Here is a 23640-nt window from a genome sequence, read left to right as displayed (position 1 = left end):
TCTGTCTGAAAATAAACTTGAAATCCTGGATTTAAGAAAATGTTTCGTGACCTTGGTAATTATATCCGTGGGCTTGTATAATATACCAATCATTACGGTAGTGTGCGTGTTTATGTCTGGTATTACGGCACATGGGCCATGAAAATAATGCCACAAAGAAGTGAGGAGTCGAGTTGTTCACACACACGGATGGATTCTGGGTGAACACCTTGTCAAACAACAGGCCACACGCTTGACGAAACTAACTTTTTCTTTCAATATAAATGTATTCTTCGTGATAGATATGACGGAAATGTTTTCAACTCTGTACGGGCAAAACGAAGCTCAGGGACCACCCGGCTCGTCGTCTCTGGGTTTCGGACAGGGGAAGCCTCCGCCGCCTCTGCCGCAAAATCAAGGCTCCATGGCGGGGCAGATGCCACCGCAGCTCGGGGATGAAGGGCCTGCCCTGCGGAAGCCCGCAGCCATGAATGAGCCGTTCTACTTACTGCGGGAGCTTCCTGGTACTGTCTGTCGGTTATTGTTAACTGTACCATGCTTTGTGTGTTCTTTGTCTCTTAATTTAACGCTAAGCAAAGAGTTGAGCCGCTATCAAAGGTTGCGAAGCAGTTTGTAAACAATGCTAGCTGACGTTAGCTAACAAGATAAGTGTTACCGAAAATATCTACTAACGTTAAGCTAATTAACGGTACCGGTACGAACCCAATTTTATTTTATTTTTTTTATAGTTTAAGAAAAAAATATAACTTATATCTCGTTTGCGTGACACAGAAACCCCCCGAGTTTACTATGTTTTAACTCCGCTTTTGTGTTTCTAAGTTTAACTTGATGTCGGTTAAGTAACAGCAGCTCCAGTACGACCTGTCAGGGATATTCAAGCTGTAGGGTAGCTATAAATTGGTGATACATGAAAGTACTTGTATTGATTGCACGAATAACACGTGTGTGTGTGTGTGTGTTTAGTGGGAAACGAGTTAACGGGCAACACCAACCTCATCACGCACTACAGCCTGGAGCACGCCTACAACAAGTTCTGTGGGAAGAAGGTGAAGGAGAAGCTCAGCAACTTTCTGCCAGAGTTACCAGGTTGGTTATGTGTATGAATCAAAGGCGGTGTTTAATGATGGAGAATGCACATATCTCATTAGAAAAAAAAGAATGTAGTGAAGATAATGATTTGTGTGAAGTACAGGACACAAGTTTCCAAGCTACGTTACTCTTCATGGCTGTTCTGGTTGGTGATAAGTGTTCCTGCTCTGTGAAGTTGTGCCTGAAACCTCTCTTTAATGGAGCTGTTCTCCTAAGAACCACACCTGTCTTCTGTAGAGTAGTTTAAAGTTTAAATATATGTAACTCAATATGAATATATCAGCTTCATGAAACCCCTGACATGTAACTTCTGTTTGTTTTTACATATTCTTGCCAACCAAACATCTCCGGGCTGATTGTCTATTTAATGTTTATATTACATTGTCCCCCCTTTTCTGTGCTGCAGGTATGATCGACTGTCCAGGCACTCAGGACGGCAGCTCGTTGCGCTCTTTGATTGATAAGCCTCCAGTGTGTGGAAACTCCTTCAGCCCATTGACAGGCGCTCTGCTCACAGGCTTCAGACTACACACAGGACCAGTACGTACTGAATATATCGACATAGTAACAGTATAAATGTGTATATATACAGTATGGTGAAGTGTCATTAGTTGGCATATTCTGTCCTGCAGGTGTTCTTCATTTTATAATGATACAGTCCATTATTTAAATGCATGCATGTGTTTGTTTGTTTTTCCCAGCTACCAGAACAGTACAGATTGATGCACATACAGCCTCCAAAGAAGAAGAGCAAACACAAGCACAAACACCATCGACTACAGGACCCGTTACCACAAGGTATGACAAACTAAACATGTCCACTAACTCAAAATAATGCAGCATGTTTTTAGGCCACTGAGCAGCTTCTTTTTGACGTTGCAGAAACTCCATCGGACACTGATCCCAAGAAGAAGAAAAAGAAACGTGATGACGATCCTGACCGCAAGAAAAAGAAGAAAGACAAGAAAAAGAAGAAGGTAAGAAAATCTATCAAGCGACCAATAATTTATAGAGTTGCCGGTTAGTCTTGATTATGGGTTCTGGTTCGAGACCATAATCTTAAACCATATAACGAATGCCAAGTTTTTCACAAATACTGAAACACTTTCCAAGGCAATTATGTAAAGTTAAAGCTCCATGATAAGAACAGTTTACCTGTGGTGGTATTATTTATCAATCTAGATTTATTTTGCTGTGAGTTGCCTAGAGTTGGAGATATCGCGCCATTCAGATGACTCTTTCTTGAAGGCATGATGTGGTTACTCAAGATAATCCACAGACCTTGTGAGCAGTTTCATGTAGGAACTGTTTTCCTACACTAGAGTTTGAAAGAGCTTAAAAACTAGCTGGCAGACAACAGCTATGACTTAATATTACTATATAAAGTTAAGTTATCTATTTGAAAACAGTTTCTAACCCACCCAGTAGCTTTTATCAGATGTGTTACATCATCCCATTATGTTTGTTTTACCGGACTTCTGTTCATTTGCACAATTTAGTCTTTTCTGAGAATGTGTCTTTTGAGCAAAAGGTTGTATTGCTCATGATATGTCAATATATGAAACGTGGAAATCCTCATCAGCTCCCTCTCAATGCTTATAGAAAGCTAATTTGTTCCCTTCAGTATTAAACAGACTATAGATTGAACTAGGCAACAGTGAACACAGCAGCTGTGCACTTGGCTCAGATCTCTGATTCACAATATATTCACTCCCATGTCCACACAAGTAAAAACAGCCTGTTTACATCTCTGTCTCTCTCTAGAACCGCCACAGTCCTGACCACCCCGGCCTCGCTGGATCACAACCCAACAGCAACAGCCTCAGATAGACAGGAGCCCGCTGTGTGCATGCCGGTGTTTGAACGTGTGTGTGTGTGAGACTGTGCATTTTGTAAGAGGATGCGTGTGTGTTTTACAGATAATTGTGTTATTGGGAGTTTGTTTTAATGAGCGGAGATTAAAGCATGTAATGCAAATGATTGTATGATGTGTGTGAGAATGAAAGGAGCAGCGACAGAGTGGACGTGTGTGATGATGTAAAGAAACGTTACAGAGCAGTGTAAAAGGCAGAAAGCCGCTGGTGGGCTATGTGGTGGTTTAGATGACTGAGCAGGCACTGTATCTATGTCCCTCTTTGATTTTGGTGTGATATCTTTTGACCATATTGCCAAAATTAAAATAAACTTTTGGTTATTATCTTTGCTTGTGTTTACTTATAAGACCTTGTGGAAGCGGAGATCATGTGATCGGGAACTTGGTTACATGGTTTAAAATGCAGCCGTGTAGCAGCAACAATGACAAACGTGACTGATGCTGAGGTATATTGTTTATGCGAGAGAATCGTTTGCATGGTTGGCAAAAAACAACATAAGTACAATATGTTGACAGTCATTTATTTATCAAATGCACAAGCTGGATATATTGATTAAAGGCATAGATTTAGCAACTCATACCAAGAGTGAAGAGAGAATATTAGACAAGCCACTGTCGAGGATGGTCTTACAATACAGACAAAGCGACGGTTGTTTATTTTTGTTGTCAAGGCTGTCAGATGTGTTGATTTAAACTTCACACCAATAATTCAGGCAGTAACTTTGAATCCCAATTACAAAGGCAAAAGGAAGCCACAGGTCTGACGACAAGGAACTTTTAAGGCAACTTGCAGCGATACAAGGAGGTCAGATAGTTGTTGCTGGGATTTCTGGACTATTTCAGACATTACAAAATACTGTAACAGGAAAGCAATGACATATGCCAAACTGGGAAACTCGGCAACACCGATTGTAATGCACTTGCAGTATTTATTCGAACCAACAACCTCAGAAATCACAATCGAGCTAAATCAACACCTGTGACAATCAGCAAAAAACAAATTGTCCTTTCCTGCAGGACCAATGCTTTTTGTTGTAAGGTCCAGCAGTATCAACTAATTTACAATTCCTCTTCATGGCTTTGATTGACAGAGAAAGATGTTTGGCAGAGGCATTGATCTTAAATTCATATATATTGCAATAAGACCAAGATGGCAGCAAAGGCACAGCGTTGAAACAAACACAGAATCTCTCTAATGGTGAGAAAGCAAAGATTCATGAAGCTGAACACATTTAAAGGACAAAGGATAACTAGAAAGCAAAAACAAGGAAAAATCTACGAAAGCTATACAAATGAACCAATAGAAAATCAAATGAACCTAAGAAACAGGAGTATAGCAGAGCTGGCTTGCTGAGCAGGGCGGCTGGGCAGAAATGGATTGAGTCAAAAAAAGATGTAATAAATCTACAAGATACTGTTGCTGTGAGCAGAACAAACATGCAGGATAGACACATTTTGATTTGCAGCTGGCTGAAACAGTCTTTTATTGTGACTTTGAGCACAGCCAGTGTTTCCTCACTCAATTAGGCTACTGTACACTCATCATACAGTTTATTAAGTAAAGCAAGCAAGCAGAATATGTAATGAAATAAAAGACACACCTCAGTTCTATTTACAAAATAACCTATTTTGATGGAGGTGTGCTTGCTCCAAAATCCATACATGACAAAAAAAAAGCCAAAAGCAGAATACACAGCAAATCATCTGAGCTTCATTTCTAATTAGCACACTACACAATAGCCGCGGATACTGAAACAAACGCTTCCCTTTTTAATGCTACTGCAGCTAGAGTATAAAAATACACTTAAATACACATTTTATACACACACTAGTTCATTGATGTGCATAAAGCAGTACAAAGTGATTCATAACATTGACACACACTGTGTGTTTAAAAGTCAGTCTTATTTTTCCTTGTGAATTTTCCATAAAAAAATGTTTTTCCTACATATATATAAAAAGAAAAGAAATGCAAGGGCTGACTCAGCAATAACTCTAACGAGCATTGATACACAAGGAGAAATTATGTGGTGATTCAATTTTACATTTTGGGTATTTGAAAGGATTAATCGTGAAACAAATTCCTTCGATAGACGGACATAAGAGTCGGCTGCAGAGAGACAGTAAAAAAAAAAAAGGAAACAGAGGAGGTAGATATGGTGTCTCTACAACCAGCCTATCTGTGCGTATACATGTGTGTCTGTGTGAAAAACTGGACTCTGAAAATACCCCAAACACTTCTTTCTATCTACCAGAAGTCTGGTATTCATTGCTTTAACATTTCTTTGATTGTCGTATGCTTTGTTTTTGCCAGAGGAATTACAGTAGAAACAGCTAAATATCGTCTATTAAAAGTTTGCTTCATTAAGCATATTTCTGAAGCAATATGGAGGTAAAAACTGCATTATTTTAATCTTTAAGCTGTTCTTTGGTCTTAGCGACTTTCTATTTTTAGAAATCTTTGAAAACTATTTAACAGTATTTCAAGTACTGTGATACCCGCAGTGTGACACACAGGCAGTACCAGGGTGTGTGCTTGCGAGTGAAATCTATGGCTTTAAATCACACTAATTTGGCTCTTTGACACTAAACCAAAATAAATAAACAAATGATGATGACATATCTTCTCCCGAAATCACAAGGAACTTAAAGTCCAACTCTGAGTCCTAACAAAACATGAGGAATCCTATTTCCTCGATGGTATGGATTGTGATGAGCAATATGTGCACCAGCAATGACCAAAAAACTGGAAATATCGAAACAAAAATATATATGGATGCGGAGATTGCTGGTGTTCATTTTGCAGACAAGTACAAATACTACGATTCCCCCAACCCTCCACTCGGTGTCGCTCTACGCCTCCACAGCAGCGAGGCCGTTGCTGTGGGGTTTGTAGCCGTTGGCCTCGCTGTCGTTGAGAGCTTGCATCTCCTGTCCGGCCGCCCGCTTGTCTCTGGCCTCCTTTTCCCTCAGCAGCTGCCGGCGGTGGTAGTACAGGTAACCCGGCAACAGGAAACCAGCCAATGAGCAGATGATCAGGCCGAGGTTGATCTGAAGGATATTTGGATGACAGAGATGGAAAGTTTCAGTGATATATATTGTTTTGTAATTTTGTCACTCTCTGCAAACGTATTGCGTTAGAAAACTGGGTGTGCGTCCTCACCCAGTAGGGGTCTCCTTTCAGCGTTCCGACCATGGCGATGAAGAGCGGCTGCTGCAGCAGAGCGATCACAGCGCTGATCATGGACTGGAGGCCCGTCAGAGTGCCAAAGTGGTTTGACGGGTAGCTGTAAGAGAGTTACAGGTGGTTACTGACAGAGCCCCAGATTACTTCAACTTAAATTACGTTTGTTATATTACATACATTCATGAAATTTGGTCTCTGCATTTAACCCATCCATAGCAATTTAGGAGCAGTGGGCTGCTGAGAAGCACCCCGGGAGCAGTGTCTTGCTCAAGGACACTTCGACATGCAAACTATTCGGAGACCAGGGATCGAACCGTGAACTTTACTGTCGCAGGACTGCTGCTGCTTCAGTGGTACAAACTTTATGACCAGCTGAGAATCGTTGGCGGTCATGGATCATTAAATGTGCCTTTTTACTGAGTCTCACTGAGGCTGATAAGTGACTCTGAAGTGCACTTATCAGCCTGTTGTAGAGGTTTTTTTAGCCTATGCATATATTACAGGCCCACACAGTGAAGATGGAGTAATACAGACATACAAAGTATTCAAAAAACAACAGGAGATATAATGTACTGTAGTGTTGGAACAGTTCTTTAATGTTGTTAAAAGAATATGTTGAAGGGTGGCAGTGGTGTGGTTGTTTAACGCATATGATGCAGCATCTCCTGCTTTTTTCACACTGTAAAGTGCTGTTTTATGTTTGGTGTTTGTGTGGTGCGGGGAAATAACTCTAAATGGTTTCAAATATAACACTGTTATAAAGTCTAATGTCTATTATCTTATTAATGAGCTGGAAACTCTGTATTTCTACTTTGTTAAAGAAAGTATTCAATCATGACGCCACTTTAAGGATTGCTTTGTAATTTAAGCGAGAAATGTTAGAGCCCTTAGGTTATGTTTTTCCCCTTTCGTCCCAGATGTGAGTTTGTTAAACAAGGTGATGAATTAGCGGCGCAACACTCACACAGCAGCATAAAGGCCTCCGCAGCAGGAGTGGATGAAGCCTCGGACCATAGTGTGGAGGATGAAGGTCAAGATCTGAGCGGGAGTAAAAAGAAACAACAATCAATGGATCTTATTGTTTCCTTGTTCACTCGCTGCCGTGACATGTGTTAGTGTGTGCACACTACCTGTAGAGGCAGGCTGTCGATGAGGCAGCAGCATCCGAAAGCGAGCAGCAGCATGTTGGTGAGAAGGAAGGCCCTCATGGCGTTGGTCACTTTCTGGATCTTACGGTCTCTTTTGGGCAGAGTGGTCTGCCTGATGGGACACAGTGGTAGAAGTTTTAGTATTAGTAGTATGTTGGCCCACTCCCATTATTATGACGCCATCCAACATTCACGTGTGCCAGTATTGTTGATTCTACTGCTTTTAATCAGCTGTGGTACATTGTGTGTACCTCTGCTCTGTGCCCGGGGTGACGGTCTTCTCTTCATCACACTCCTTCATCTTCCAGTCCATGATGTATCCAATCAGAGGACACGTGGCAAGGCACAGCAGCTGCAGCGTGCCGAAGATGGACGAGTAGAAACTCACTGAAGAATCCATGAAAACAAATAAAGTTGAAAGAAAATTAAAAGACATGCCAGAAAAGTTACATAGAGTATTACAATTTCGAGCTGAAGTATTACGCTGCTCACCTTTCTCTTCTGTCTCAATCACCAGCTGCTCGGATGCTGAAATATAAAAACAAAGACCCACTCTGTCAGCAACTTTTCGATGTTCTTGAGAGCAAAAGAATGACACAATGCTTTGACACTCACGATGCTCTTCCCCATGGGTGACCATAAACTCCAGCATTTTGTTCATCGCTCCCATGAAGAAGATGATCCTCAACTGGGACATCCCCATCGTGACCAGACTCCACAGGAAGATGGGAGAGAATACGGACCGTCGGAAGGGAGTAGCATCTGAGAGAAGAGGAGACAGTTTGTTTTGTTCAACGTAAGTGCATTTATTTATTTTTACATACATATTAGAGGAGCATAAGGAGGAGCTAAGACATCCAGTTGGGCAATCGTTCAGCAAAGTAGTTATGTCATACAGTATAAATCCCCTTTCCTTTCTTGAGACCACTCAAAACGATATACTGTATATCTGAGTGGTCAAAAGATGATTACGGTAAAAGGATAGACCGAAAGTACGTCTGTAAAACAAAATGTTTCTATCAAGACTGTTCTTGTCATTTCCTCATTTTATTTCCTTTAACAAAAATATTCGGGTTGAACCCTGTTGACTTATGCAAAAAAAAAATCTGAATATATTTTAGCACACAAGCCGAATGCCGTGTGAGGCGGTGCTATAAAGTAAACGGCTGAGAGCACAGTGGTTGTGAGTGTGCTTGTTGACTTACTGGGCGCAGCGTCAGATCCATTAGGAAGTTTCTCAGTCGAGTGTCGGACGTCTCCATTTTTCTGGCTCAGTTGCTCTCCAACAGTCTTTTGGTCAGATGAAGGCAGCTCTTGCAGTGTGGTGATCTGACTGTTGGATAAACACACACACACACGTTGAGGTTGGAGTGAAAGAACGATGTTGTGACTTGGTGTCTGTGGGAACGAGTAGGGGCAACAGGCCGGCTGACACACTGACCTGTAGTCGACCTCGTCAGGTGTTGGGAAGCCTTCAGTGGGCCAGTTGAAGAAGCAGTTGAGGAAGACAAAACCAGCAAGACCCGCCCACATCCACATGATCACCTGGAAGGACACACCTGCATCATAGATCAGCTGGGAAGAAGAGAGAGAGGGAGCAAGAGGGTTGTTATACTTTTTAAAGTGGTAGCCAGTGATGTATTTGGCCACTGGGGCACGACAGAACACGTTGTTAATACACCAGTTATGATGAATGTGTGAATGTAGCACACATGGTTAAGCTGAAAGACACCCTGAAAATCACTTGATCCTGCCACTTCGGATGTTAAAACCTCATTGGCACAAAAATATCCAATAATGCTGATGCATTGAATGCTAATATTACCCACAACATTGTTTATATTCCATAAACTCCGTAATGTAGTACAAAGGATATATAATCATATGACTCAGCCTTTTGGATTTACCTTGACTCCAGGGAAGGTGACAGCAGAGGAGGCGTAGGAGCCAATCATCAGAGACATGATGGTGGAGCTTAGTGCACCAAACATGTTGGGGAGCTGCAGGCACGGAGGAGAAGATACAATACATGTCAGTCTTTACACTAATCAAACCTGTTCACCTTGACCTCAGCAATGTGACAGACATTACGCCCATACGTAGTGTTTTTAATCTAGATGCAGACTACTATTTTGACCAGCAGATGGCAGACAGCAGCTTTGTGCTACTAAACCAACCCTTCCTCTGTAGTTTGCACCCAATCACACTCCTCTCTCCCCACAGAGCAGACTCATTAAAAAAATATTAGTTTCCATGTCATGAGGAAACAAGAAACAAAGTCATGACCCAGTTTGCGTCCTGACCCCATAATTCAAACGCAGACTAAACTACACTGAGACACGTCCACCGTCTTCATTCTGGCCTTTTCAACACATTCTTTTGAGTTGGGATTAAAAATGTGGAAGCCAATCTATAGCCAGCTCTCCATGAACTTCAGAGGGCTCAATGGACCGAGCATGAGGATACGCATGACACATGTAAAGGGAACAATGTGGTGGGCACCAGGCACTAACACATCATATATTAGGTCAACCTATTTACAGTAGTAAGAAGCTTAGCATAACAATGATCTATTGTGCTGCCAGCACCTTTGATTAGAGTTTTAAATGGGTCAATCACGATTATAAAATCACATGGGTGGGATTTTAGGTGTGCTGCATGACAAGCTCAGTATTCTCTCTCAACACTGACCACAGTTTTCCAAACTTGCTGGCATCACCTAATCCCCCTGCTGGGTCAGAGTTCACCGTGTGGGTTCAGAGTTCTCTTTTCCTCCCAACATTTCCTCTCTGAGGCTGGACCAAATGATGGCAACTCCAGGTGACAATGATGCACTTCAAGCAATTATTGGAAACAATGAAACCCTCCAATTCTGACATTTATTTATTCTTTTAAAGTCATTTTGGACTTTCTTGGACAGGCTGCTTATTCAGAGGCGTGTAGCAGGTATATGGTATGTGTTTTGACCATCGGGTTACCGGGAAGAATGATGGGTGGAGAGATGGATGTGTAGACGTGAGAGAATGTGGGCTGGTGAAAATTACAAACCTACTAGCCTTGCTAAAATGAAAAGGGACTGTAACAAGTGTTGATTCAATTACAGTGTCCATTAAAGGTCTTTCAGACCACTTGTATTTGCAAACTCAGCAGATATGGACGTCGGCATTTGGTTAAAGTTGTGTTTGGGGCCACCTGATTAACATAAACCCATTGCTTAATCTCCTTTTGGTCCGAGTCTACTACTGAGGGAAAAATCTGTCTCTCTCTCGCTGCTCAATGCTCTGCTATGATTACCAGTTAGCTGCTAACTTTTTCGTTTGACGCTGAATAGGTAGCATAGTTGTATGTTTCTTTGTTGAAAAAGATGAGAGCAGCGAGTAAACAATGAGATTAAAGAGGCAATAACATTTTGTTCAGCTGAGGGAAACTGAAGAGTAAAACAATTATTATCTGTGGGTGTGTCGCTAAAAGCAACCAGTCATTGGATTATTTAAACTAAATATATTGAATATAGTAGCTTTTTAAGTATAGGTCATTATCTGTTTTTATCATGAATGTTTGTTGTTTACAGCTTTAAAAACATATAATACGGGTGTGATTTAAAACAATACAGAAAAAAACCATTTGCAGGTGGGGTGGGCCTGAAACTATGAGATAACTTCCACGAAAGGCTTTCTAGGAAATGTATCACCCTATATGGACATTCCTAGAGCTCATGAGGCCAGCAAGACCTAAAGGTGGAAGGCGTAGGTGAGAATTAATGTGGGCTTTTATTTAAATATAGATATTATTTCTGTGTGTGTGTGGGGGGGGGTTGGCTGCTGTGTCGAGATTAGAGTAATATTGGCGTGTGCGTGTGATGATACATGAGGCTGACATAACAAGGTTAACAGGTGAACGTGGAGTCATAGTGAGAGAGAAAAAATATGAGAACACCCGTCCTCATTCAGCGCTTCTGAGAATCGGAAAACTTCACGGCCCGACTATAATCATGAGATACACAGCGCCGGACTCTCTGGCTGTGGACGTTTTTTGAATGTAGGGGAGAGGGCCCTCTGAGCACACGGGGGAGTATGCATCTCTAAGTAATGTCAAAGCAAAGATATGCCAGCCTTGGGAGATGTCAGCGAACTGATGTGTCGTGGTGATTTATGTGTGAAATAAGCGTGAACTATGTCTGCGCACATTTACAGTATGTGCATATGCCTGTGCCAGCATCAAGCATGATTCCCACGTCTCGTGTTCTGATAGTTCTCATAAAATATTTTTTCAATGGCGCATGTGCCTTGCAGCACATGCGCTGCATGCCAACGCTAACGACGGAAACACGTGACTTGATGGAAGCAACACGAAGGTCAACTAGTGTCAGAAAGTCAAAAACAAATGGAGCTTTGGCCGTTCACTTGTCACGACTAATCAGTTCAGGCTCTACTCGTGCTGTGCTCACTCACTTGGGTGTTATATGACTTTGGCACTGAGTTTAATTAGGAACTTAATCACTCTGAGAACGGGCCAAAACAGGCTTAATGAGCACTGAAATCTTGATGAAGGTCTGACAACGCGAAAGAGAGGCAGACTCAAGAAGCATTGAACAATTGGGAACATAAGAGGCAGAAAGAAGGATGACGGTGTATGAAAATAAGCAAGAATATAAATGAGGAAAAAGAGAGGTAGAGAGAGAAACATTGTTTTGAGTTTGACTGATCTCCCCGAGCCACAGCTGCAGCCCGCCTCTCTGTGAAGAACTCGGCAGGAAACACTAAACCACAGCTGATTAGCACCGGCTTCTTCTCTCCACCTCATTTCTCTGCCGCCCTTTCTCGCTCTTCATAGATTTGTCAAACCTTTACCCCTCGTTGGCACAGTGCTCGTGTCCAACTGCACTACACTTACTGTATGTACCACAAAGAAAGCAGTCTAATGTAAAGGCGGTCAACGGCCCTCTATGGAACCCTCAAACCAAGTCGTGTGACTTTGTGGTTTCTTTGTATTTCAAAGAGTCATCCCCAATTCCCTGCCATGGCCTCTATTTATTGGGCAACTTAAAAAGAAGTGAAGAGATCTAGGTTAACACGTAGAAGACTGACAGCTTTCTTATTAACGCAGCGAGTAACAGCATGAGAAACAGGCCACAGCGCTATTTCAAGAGCAATCGTCTGTTAAGAGGACCGTCCTCAGTCCTTCGTTGTGTGACTCACAAGCCGAGTCATACCGCACATAATTACCATGCATTATGGTTAAGAATGAGGAAACCATGATGTCCTGAAGGTTGTGTGCTTCTGGTAAACAACAAGGGTCTGTTGTCACAGCTTAATGAGTAAAAGAAAAATCTGATTTGATATTGTAAGTGGAGAAAGTAGATGTGACATAAAGCTACAGAGATACTCATATAGTGTATTTATTGTGTTGCCCAAAATATGCAGTACACGATCACATAATGCCTCATGTTTGTCTGTTTTTATTATTCATTAAAATGTTTGTTTTTTAATTAATTAAAATAATGATTTGAACTCCTTTAGTAAAACTGTCACAAACTACACATTTACAGGTTTTTAAAGAGGACAATTTGAGCTATCTTGAAAATGTCTTTATCCACAAAATAAATTAGCTAAGCTGGTGCTGAATGACTTATTCATTTAAAATTTCCCCCCCTGCTCCTTAAATTAAAACCCATAATTTGTTGGCCTCTTGTCTTTGATGTAACTTATGGGCTGCTTCTGAGGAATTTACATTTATCTGCCAATTGTATGCTCTTGTTTGCAACATGACTTGACATATTATTACTATACACATAGTAAATATGCACACAACACCGTGCAAATAGGAGTTGACTACTTTGTCAAAACAGGTAGAACTCTTCATCAGCAATGTTCAAAACTTACTTTTTAGTTTAAAGGTTTTATATTATGACCAGATAATGTGAATTTATATGTTGTAACTGTATATCATACATTGCCAAATGTGGTTGTATCAAATCATGTGATAGACCCTGAGGGGATAGAAGGTGTCCTCATTAAGAGAAACTGACAACAGAAGGACAAGTGTTCTTTCTTTCTACGAGAACAGAGCTCTTGCTCTCAAGCACATGATTTAAATCAGGATGGGGTGAGCGTGTACGTCTCTCAGTCCTTGTGCTTTTCACAACAACAACAGTGTAATTAGAGATGGAAGGAGAGACACACAGAGGTCAGACAGGGACAAAGAAAGGGGGCGGGGGGGCGTCTGGAACGCTACTTAAGTGTAAGTGTGTGTGTAATATTAATCTTGTGTTTGTGAGTGATTAATCGAGTAGAAAGAGTAGTGCCTCCGTGTGTGAGAGCTATGTGAGTTATAACCATTATTATGATTGATAACGGAAAAAATACATTTCTCTTTACATTACCAGGATTTCTAACTCCTCTGGTTGCTTTAAAAAAGCACTGGTATCAATCAAACTTTAGGAGGATTTCTCAAACATCCAGTGGATCGACTAATTGATTAATCAACTAATTGTTGCAGCTCTGCTAGATGTCTTATTCACGTTTCCTCTCAAATTCAGCCAGACATATTTGGTAAATTTGGTAAAAATTTTAAATTGCCATCTGTACCGTATATAAAAAATGCAGATAACTTGTGCAATTGCGCTAAACACCAACCTTAAACAAATGGACATGGATGATATGGATGGATGAACAAGGTTATTTGATCGTTTCCTTCTAAACTGTGACGTCAGCTGTTTATACACATTGTCAGCAGTTTTCAGTGAGGTACAAACGGGACAATTGGCTGTAAAAATGTAGAATATCTATATAATTTAAGACAGGTGTCACAGCTTTTCTTTTCTACAGAGCCAGGCTGCATTCATCATACAAGGCTAAGGTCATCCGTCCACTCAGCTTTATTATCCAAACATTTGTTTCATGTCCGTCTCCCTGTGTGTACATCCACATGTGTGCACAGTCATGCAGAGTTGAAAAGGTTCTGCATTGATTTTCTGCTGACTGCTGGGCAGAACAGAGAAACGGGAGAGAGCGGGAAGTTGGTAGGTCAGGAAAAAAGGAAGGAAGTGGGAGGGAACAGCAGAGACAAGAGGATGAGTGGCCTTGAGTGTTTGGAATAGAGGTGAGTGGGCCGGGCCTTGGGAAGTGGGTGTGTGGTAAACTGCTGTTCCTTATTGGTGGAAACACAAATGGGAGACTTTCCATCTGGGAGAAACCACGTGCAGCTCTGACAGGAACACTGTTAACATGCACGCACACAAACCTTAAATACTTGCCATGACACGGGAGGCAGCAGCAACAATAAAACAAGCTCGATAATGTTGGTACCAGCTGACACATCACAAGCTCACACACATGCCTGACGTGAGTGTAAACAAACATAGCTCCCAGTCACAGCACACACTGTTTCCTCAGCTGACACAAATAGAGGCCCCGACCACGCTGAGACTCTCGGCTACCAAAACGGTCCTGCTCATTTGTTCCAGGAACACAACCCATACATATGTACTTTCTCAGAATATAAGTTATGTAACCATAGTAGAGCCTTTCAGAGCTGGAACAAAGAAAGGCTAATTTTGACCAAAACCCTTCAAATGTATTTTAGTCCACTTGATGCCAACATGTATACTGACAAGACTGAAAATTATGTGTTTCCTTTTGGCTTATTTAAATAATTTAAAAAAAATTGCGTGTTGTACCTTAAACAACTGGCCCTGTTCTTTGGTCATGTCTCTCTTTTGACAACTTTAAATACACTTTAAATCCCACAGACAACATGTTGGAGGTGGTTGGGGACACACATTTTGCATAGTGTCAAAGCAGAGCACTACATGTGTAATCCAAGTTGTGGTTTTCATAAAACAAACGTACTGTTCCAGAGGGGAGTTGTCTTCATCATCTTGTTTCTTTCCTTCTCTACAAGGTCAGAACAGCTCTTGTGTAGAGAAGTTAATAACAACATGCAGGTGTCGCTGAGCATGTGTTCAGGACCTCCTCCATCAAAGCAATGAGAACTGGCACAGAGAAGCGTGATCGTCTCCTTAGGTTTGGAACGATTCAAAACAAATCCGTTAACTGTCAGCACCAGGGAAAAAACAATGACTCCTTCTGTAAATCAGAAGCTTTTGCTGAACATTGTATTTGTTTTGAGCAACAACCAACCATCGTAATAATCAAAGAGGATCAACTGTTTGGCCCCAGATGTCTAAGTAAACCAGGAGATATCATGTGTAAATATCAGTATTATATTCATATATATATATATATATATATATATATATATATATATATATATATATATATATATATATATATATATATATATATATATATATATATATATACATATATATATATATATATATTCTCCTCCATTGGTAAGTGATAATCAGTATTTTTCTGCTTCCTGGCGGTTGTTTGTCTCACCGTGAGTGAGGTGAAGGTCAGGCAGATGCCTCCAAAGCCATTCAGGGAGAGAGCCAAGAAAATGAGTGGTGACAGAGCTGCAGAGAAAGACATAAACACAGAAGAGTTAGAGCCTCAATCAACTGTCTCAGAATAAGACTGTCCACCAAACATTTTTATATTTCTTTTTTTAGCGACTAGAAGATGGGGCGAGAGGCTAGGTGTCATTTTGGTTCAGTTACCCCACTGCTATATATATATATAATGTTGCTCTTCCAGATGAAGACCTTTTTTGAAATCTTTAAGTAAATCATGATCTCAGCTGGTGTGCCTCAAAACTCTAAAATATAACTGGAACACATGTAGAGATTTTTTATGCCACAGTTTGCAGTTGAATCATTGATATCCAGCACATGTTTTATTGTTCGTGTTTGTACTCACCATGAGGGTCGTAGGCAGACATGGCCATAATAACACAGGACAGACCGAAACACGAACTGTAACAAAAGAACAAGGGCTTTTTAAATACTTGCATTCTGTATAATATCTTAGCACACTGAGATCTGTCTCATTTATTCCAACACATATCAAAACTCCCAGAGGGACATGATAGAAATACCACAGGATAACTAACTACTATGTTTCATAAAACAGCAGTTAAGTCGTTGGTTATCTGCTAAAGATTAAACTATCTGTGGTTTAACAGCCTGCAGCTGCAGATACACTTGTCGTCCTCCATTTATGATCAACTTTCATCTTACTACCAAAGTGTCTGGCTACTCACTGTCAAAGCTGCTGAAATTGTGAATGAGAAAGAGAAAATGTGCTTGTGTGTTAGGTTTTTTAAATTGTACTGCGTCTGTGCATGTCTGTGAAGATCCTACAAGCAGTCCCGCTCCATTCAGACCGAGCAGTTTGGTTCCCATGTTTCCACACCCAAGCTGGAGGACACTTTACTATGCTATGTACACACACACACACACACACACACACACACACACACACACACACACACACTCTACTGCCCCACCTATTATTTACATACTGAGAAAAAAACCGTGGGAATGTGAGCTGTCTGCTTCACCTATAACCTCAGTCACCCTAGTGTAGTAGTTTAGAAATTGACTTTGGAATACAAATTCTCACCATCGTGACATGTATAAAGACAATGGGAAGAATTCAAACCTCCAAATGACAAAGCCAACGAGCTTTCAAAATTAAATCTGAATCTTGACAAAGAGAACATGAAAAAGTAACTTAAACACCCAGCAGACATGCACATTCCCTTACAAATGTGACCTATTTTAAAACTATTACCTGCCCATCAGGCGAATTGGGCGTGGCCCAAACCTGTCCATCAGGATCCCGAGTGGCAGAGTGGTGGCGCTAAGCAAGAATGACCCGATGGTGAAGCCCAGATTCAGCATCTCCTCCTGATCCACGCAGCTGAGCCACTCCACCTCACCGCTGGAAGAGTTGCCCGAAGACACGACTACGGATTCATTGTCTAGAGAGAGAAGAGGTCAAAAACAATTGGATTCTTGGGTCAAGAGATGTTCAAGAGGAAAGGGACCAGATTCTCCGCATTTTTCCTCCCCAGACTATCTCTTATCTTTAAATGATCTTTTATGCCTCTAAAAATAATTGGTCACAAGTGATAGACATATGCAATCAATTAATTACTACCTCATTATTTAGGATTGCACATACCCTCAGTACAGTGTGTGTAAGACATATAAATGATGGTTGCAAAATTAACCTTTTGTTTAATTAAATCTTTTGTCTTTTGTTAGGGATAAAAAATAAATATGTATAAAAATACAGATGTGGTAAGCTTGTCCCTTTACCACATATACGGCAAAACATTTTAAAAGTTATATGGGGTATCTATACATAACTATACTCCTTTGGGTTGCAGGGTTTGAGGTCAATTAGACCCTAGGAAAACAAATTGTTACAAAACTCCTCCAAGTGAAATTGACCAATTTAGGATTTGGGATCTCAAGGCTGCAAAGACATCAACATGCACTGATCATAGATTTAGAGAATATAGCTACCCTCTGTATTATTTTGTAGCTGTATCAGACATCTGAAATATGTCATCAGTTTGAATCATATTTAGAGACAATTCTCCTAAATTTACGAGACAAGGTGATAAGGTGATAATACAATGTTACGTTTGGAGCTGCGATAAGAAAACAAACAAATACCAGCGTCAAGTGATGAAGAGCTGCTGATTTTACCTGGGCACAGGTGGGAGTAGAAGCCTTGCCTTTTCAGCATGATGAGCAGGGAGCCCCAGCCCAGCAGCACGGCCGAGCACAGCAGATTTTCAATCACCGCCGTCACCGCCATCCACCAGCGCCTCCTGTAGGCCTGGAGGAGAGAGGGCGCCATCGCTGCTGCTGTGAAGACAGGAGAGGCGAGGAGGGAGGGAACATTTAATTTATTTTCTAACATTTGAGTTGCATTTTGAGATGTAAGACCATGTTTGTGGGTAACAAGATGACATCTTCAAATGTCTTATTTTGTCTGATCATCTTCAAGCTTTTTTTTGGTTGATTGACCAATTGTTGCAGCTCCAATACAAATGGCACAAAACACAATGATGCAATCAAATAACCATAAAACTAGATAAAAAGGATTAGACAATTCATGACTGCCAATCCCTTTAAAAGCTAAATGATTTTACATATTGATCACCAGAATAGAGGAAAGATTTACAAAAGGGCATTTTCTTTCTCTTTATTGACTTCCACAAATTAGAAACTCGGTGATGTTTCATTATGTTTACTTCACTGGGGAGACCTGATGGAGCACCTCGAGACAGGACATTTTTGCCTAATGACCCCTTGTGACCAGTCATTGTTTTGTAAATCCCAGTTGGGTACCTGACACCTCGCACCGCATTGTCTTCAGATATCCTCCCACTGTGCTGTTAACAGAGCCACTCTTTAACCCTTGATTCTGACCGGAGAAACAGTGCTGAGTGCTCGATGTGACTGCTTTTGTTCTGGAAATAGGAAAAGCATCTTAAAGGGGCGACATTTCCATCTGAAAGTCGGATTAAAGGAGTCTTTCCACAACATGTTTGGGGGTTTATCTAACTGGCATTAATGGGTTAAAGGTGAGTGGTGATACAACTTTCGTGTACACAAACAACACCCCCACGCTAGTAGAAAGCTCAAACTTACCACATGACTGACCAAATAAAGTCGGGGTTAGTCATGACCACCTGGAAAGTAGCCATACACACACAAACAAACACACACACACACACACACCAACAGGACAGGTTGGTGTAACCTGATTGATTAGTGACCAAGAATCAGTCATGACCGCCCTGACAGGATCACACACACACACACACACACACACACACACACACACACACACACACACACACACACACACACACACAAAGGGAAACATTTAAGCAAGACATAAAGATCCAAATACAACCAGCTATTTAATTTGATGGAGAACCAGAGAAGAAGTGGAAAAGACCAGAGAGAGGAAAAGTCTCAGCCACTTGATTTGAAGAGACGCGGGTGGTGGAGGGGGAGGGGGGCTATAAGTCAAGGCCTCAAACAGGAAACCCTTTCAGTGGCTCTTAATGAGGGCACCTCTTCAGCATGTGAGTGTGCGTTTGTATGGGAGAAGACGAGGGGATCTAATAATGGGACAGATTTGTCTCTGCGTGTGTCCGTGGGTCTGCATATGTGCTGGTGAGGCGTTCATGTAATGTGATTAGCCATAGTCCACTGAACTGCCTTTGTGCTGGAAAGAGAGTTTGAAAAGGGGGATTTCTATGTAACTGACACCCCATGCTGAAAACCCCTTCAACACACGCACACTCAACTCCCCAACTCCCAACAATGAGGCGACAGAGTGACACAGCGCTCACTCAGTCCACAAATTAAGCTGTCAATTAAACAACCAACTTGTTGTCTTTGGTCTTAAAATCAGCAGGAAGACTAACAGATAAGGACATGTAATGATTGTTTGTATAGTTGTTTAATCTTCTCCTTAAATTATTTTGCCCATAAAACATTAGAAAACTGTGAAAAGTGGCTATCAAACCTCCTTGCCCAATGTGATTTCATCAAATGTCTTGATTTGGTTCGACTAACAGTCCTAAACTACAAAATATTAAATTGACTGCAATGTAAGACCAAGTAAAGCAGCTCATTTTTACATTAGAGAAGCTGGTAGAACCTGTTGACATTTTTGCTGAAAAAAATACTTAGACAAATAGTTGCCTAATAATTTTTCGTTGATCAACTAATCATTGACTAATATTTGCAGCTCCAATGTAAATCAATCTCATTATCGCTAAAATGGATATGATTCTGAGATGTTTTATTTCTTCCTGACATCCCAATAATTGTGGTACATTTCCCCCTTCAGATACTGTATTAAATCATAGAGACGCTTAATACTTTTTGTAGAAAGTACATGTATCGTGACACCATCATTACCCCTCTCATATCTATAAACATATATCACGGTCTGAGTCTCCGTAATGACTCACAGAATATCAGTGAATTGTTGAAACACAAACTTTACTTTTGAAATTCCAGTTTAGAGAAGATGTATTAGGAACATTTTTTAAATAATCCTACTGTGAGTCACACAAAAATTATTCTGTCAGTGCGAAGAGCACTATTAGTTTGATTACTCAGCAAGCAACTGCTGCTAACGATTGCATTAAAATGCTAGTAGTCATAAGCTAGTAGTCATAAATAACAAAGATGCTGCAATAAGATGCAAAAAGTGCGGTAAACTGATCCTGACACCCAGATTGAAGATCTTTAATCTTAACTGTGCAGTCATGTCGGAACCAGTAATTGACTTTAACTTTTTTCGTGTAACACCATGACTTTAAAGGTAGGGAGTCAGAAGAGCATAGTGGGCCCAAAAACCACAACATCTGCATTTTAATTACACTGCTAATGCAGTGTGGTGCCAGCTGTTTGTCCCTTTGAGCAGCATTAATCCTCTCCATGTCCTCCTGTCTGACAAACACACTAATAGGTGCAGTCTTGTGTATCCCTAATTGTTTGATTTTGTGTTAATCCGGCAAAACGGACAGACAGACAAGTCTTTCAAACATGAACAGAAACAGTCTATTAAAGGCCTAAGTATAGAGGCGGCTGTCACATGGATTGGATTTACAGCGCTATGACTGCACCACACAATGAATGCACATTGCGTGCACATGCACTGTTCGGGAGACAAGGTTGTAAATGCGACACAGAGTCAAATGGTGTCGTGAAGACAGGTGTGTAAAAAAAGTCAGTTGCTCCTCCGTGTGTATTTGGTTTCAGGTCATGAGAGCACATGGACTGATGCAAGACACAAAGGCAAAGCCAGTTCAACTCTGCTGCCTCCAACTCTGGTTACCACACATTCTTTCTCTCTGTTTCCCGCCTGTTTCGAGCAGCCGTTTACAGCAGCGGTTACTTGGAAACGGCACATTGTCATCATGGACTAAGGAGTGCTCTGGTGTTGTGAGGCGGGAAGGTTAACACACAGGTCAGACAAGCTGAAACACAAAAAAGGAAAAGACTCTTTGGTCATGGCAGGTAGTTGTGAGTCCTCCTCATGACACTGTGAAGTGTGTGTGTGTGTGTGTGTGTTGCAGATGACGTCTCACTGAGAACACCATATAAGGAATATGCTTCCTGAAATACCTGCGCATCCTCAGCTGATGCAATGTTGCCATGACTAACTCCACTTGTATAGCCATGTTGAGTTGTGGTATTCATAGTGGAGGCTGTATATCACATCTTGGAGTATTGTGTCACAAAAAAAAAAAATCTGCTGCTTCTGTATTACAATGTGAGTTGGCCATGAGATATTTCAATCATCACATGTCCTGCTTCCTTTCAAGTCTTTCTGTTGATGCTCCCATCCAGCCCTGCTCTTTTTTCCCCGCGGGGATGTTTCTGACCTTGTCCAGCCGTGTTTATCAACCTCCGCCGGACATAAAGGACCGCAGGGCAAACTCTTTATCCTCACAAGTTTCCAAGAAAATAAACCACGCACTCTAGGAGCCTCTGTTCCCCGAGGAGTCCAGAAACGCAACCCCCGAGGCTGCCCAGCCGACGAGCAGCTGTCTCTCCGCGGGCATGACCTCAGACCTCAGACCCGGCGTCCGGTTACCGGAACGGCGGGGCGGCCGCTGAAGAGACCCGTCCCGGAGCAAATCTGCTGCTGCGTTCATGTGCTGTTCAAAACGTCGGAATTGTGATAAGAAAAAACCCAAAAGTGGTGGATACCACCTGGTTCCAATATAGCCTATACCACACCTGCCTACAGGTGACAGTGAAGGACTCAACAAGGCGTGAAATCATCGTCAAGGACATGTGGGAATAGTTATTTATAGTGGTATTCAGAATCAGATCAGAATAGTTTATTTACCAAGTACGTAGAACATACGGGGAATTTAAATCTGTGAAGTACTGGAATGATTCATTCATCAACAGAAAATGGGTTTGCTAACGGTTCTAATAATTGATTAATGAAGTAATGTGAAAAGCAACACAAAAAAAGGCCAACAAACACTTGCCAGTTCAAGTTTCTCAAATGTGCAGAGTTGTTGCTTTTCATTGTTTATGTCACTGTTAATTTAACCTATTTGGGTTTTGGACTGATGGTCAATAAAAAGATGTCACCTTGGTTTCAGAGAAAATGTGATGGACATAGTTTTCACTATTTATTTAAGACATGTTTTAAACAATAACAAAACATTTTTTTTGTTTTTAATAATGTATCCCCACCTTTGCACAAAGTTCCTCTCCTACGTTATTATTTATGATTAACAATACAATGAATAAGGCAACAGAGGCTATGTTATAAATCAAACATGTCTGCAACCACTGCAGTTGCTAATAACAATTAAATTAGAGTGTAATAAGACATGTGCCTGGTTGTAGCTACGTGCTTATTATATGCTTACAAATGAGCCCCGTGACTGAATTTAAGAGTTTAACATTCAAAGAAAAATGTACAAATAAACGTCTGCAACAGTATGAGCGGTCCTTTGAATGGTCACTTCCGACGCAGCCCTTCAGTATATTACTCACATTTTAAAGGTTTCTCCCGACACTTTCTCCCTCTCTGTGTGAACGCCCAAAACGTGAAACGTTTTCCCCATGACATATATATCGCAGGCTTAATACAGACTGTGCAGAGTGTCTTTTGTTTGTAACGTAAAAGTTTCCGTTTCATGCCACGTGTTATAAATGCAGCCGGTTCGTCCTGCTGCCGCTTCATGCCGCCAGTTTACACGTTATTGCTCTTAACAGGCGAACTAACCCACAGTAGCAACGTAGTGAACGTCTCAGAGGAAACTCCATGTACTTACTTCAGTTGTGCGTCTTTTCAGAGGAAAAAAATGCTTGAAATGTTTTTTGTTGCCCACTGAGTGAAAAAAGTTAAGGATCTAAAAAGGAGTTATTCTGGTTGACTAGTGGGCAGAAACCCCTGAACTAACCCTGTCCCTCTCTCTGCGTCCTTTCTTTCTCGCGTGGGTTTCCTGCTAGTCCTTGTGAGTGTCCACACTTCTATTCTTTCTCTGGTTTCATCACAGACTCCCCCTCTTTTTACTAATTTGACTTCTAATTCCCTCCCTCTTTCTATGGGTGGAGAGACGCCACTCACCACCTCACAGGACAAATGTCTTCACTCAACTGAACTCTATGTAAATATCCTGAATGGAGCCTGTAGCTAAAACGCCTGATGATAACTTAAAATGAGTTATTGATCAAAAATTAACCTCTAGCAGCAATATTTCAACTCATGAATAAAAAAAAAAGTCTAGTAGTGGAAGAATCCTTTATTTGAATAAAAGTAGTAATGCCACACTAGAAATATGCAGTTACAAGTAAAGGTCCTTCATTCAAACTCTACGTACGTAGAGATTTACATTAGAATATAATATAATAAAGGGGG

The 23640-nt window shown here is 41.1% G+C and overlaps 2 protein-coding genes across 3 annotated transcripts; one reads left to right on the top strand and one right to left on the bottom strand.

Annotated features, from left to right (window-relative positions):
- Positions 1–194: 194 nt before the first annotated feature.
- Positions 195–3280, top strand: med19a (mediator complex subunit 19a). The gene is made up of 6 exons (XM_079228369.1): positions 195–503; positions 964–1086; positions 1496–1629; positions 1791–1887; positions 1972–2066; positions 2854–3280. The coding sequence occupies exons 1-6, from the start codon at positions 284–286 to the stop codon at positions 2917–2919; spliced, it is 735 nt and encodes a 244-aa protein (XP_079084495.1). The 5' UTR covers positions 195–283; the 3' UTR covers positions 2920–3280.
- Positions 3281–5815: 2535 nt separating this feature from the next.
- slc43a1a (solute carrier family 43 member 1a) lies at positions 5816–18078 on the bottom strand (the record flags this gene model as incomplete). 2 transcript variants are annotated; one of them, XM_079228657.1, is made up of 14 exons in its annotated part: positions 5816–6013; positions 6126–6249; positions 7114–7187; positions 7280–7409; positions 7549–7684; positions 7790–7825; positions 7913–8059; positions 8503–8630; positions 8733–8872; positions 9205–9297; positions 15703–15779; positions 16123–16178; positions 16999–17188; positions 17925–18078. In XM_079228657.1, the coding sequence occupies 14 exons, from the start codon at positions 18076–18078 to the stop codon at positions 5816–5818; spliced, it is 1683 nt and encodes a 560-aa protein (XP_079084783.1). The 2 variants fall into 2 exon arrangements, with proteins under 2 accessions (XP_079084783.1, XP_079084784.1); XM_079228658.1 differs by having other exon boundaries at positions 8503–8626; positions 8735–8872.
- Between the last annotated feature and the right edge of the window lie 5562 nt (positions 18079–23640).

The sequence above is a fragment of the Taurulus bubalis genome (genome assembly GCF_910589615.1).
Source record: "Taurulus bubalis genome assembly, chromosome: 13".
Taxonomy (NCBI): Eukaryota; Metazoa; Chordata; class Actinopteri; order Perciformes; family Cottidae; genus Taurulus; species Taurulus bubalis.
The sequence above is the reverse complement of the archived record's forward strand: the minus strand, read 5'-3'. Positions and strand labels throughout refer to the sequence as shown.

Excerpts from the sequence above, each read along its gene's own strand:
- med19a (XM_079228369.1), top strand. The coding sequence starts at position 284 with ATGACGGAAATGTTTTCAACTCTGTACGGGCAAAACGAAGCTCAGGGA. Across the intron at positions 1,888-1,971 it reads ACAGGACCCGTTACCACAAG|AAACTCCATCGGACACTGAT; the intron begins GTATGACAAACT and ends TTGACGTTGCAG. Across the intron at positions 2,067-2,853 it reads AAGACAAGAAAAAGAAGAAG|AACCGCCACAGTCCTGACCA; the intron begins GTAAGAAAATCT and ends GTCTCTCTCTAG.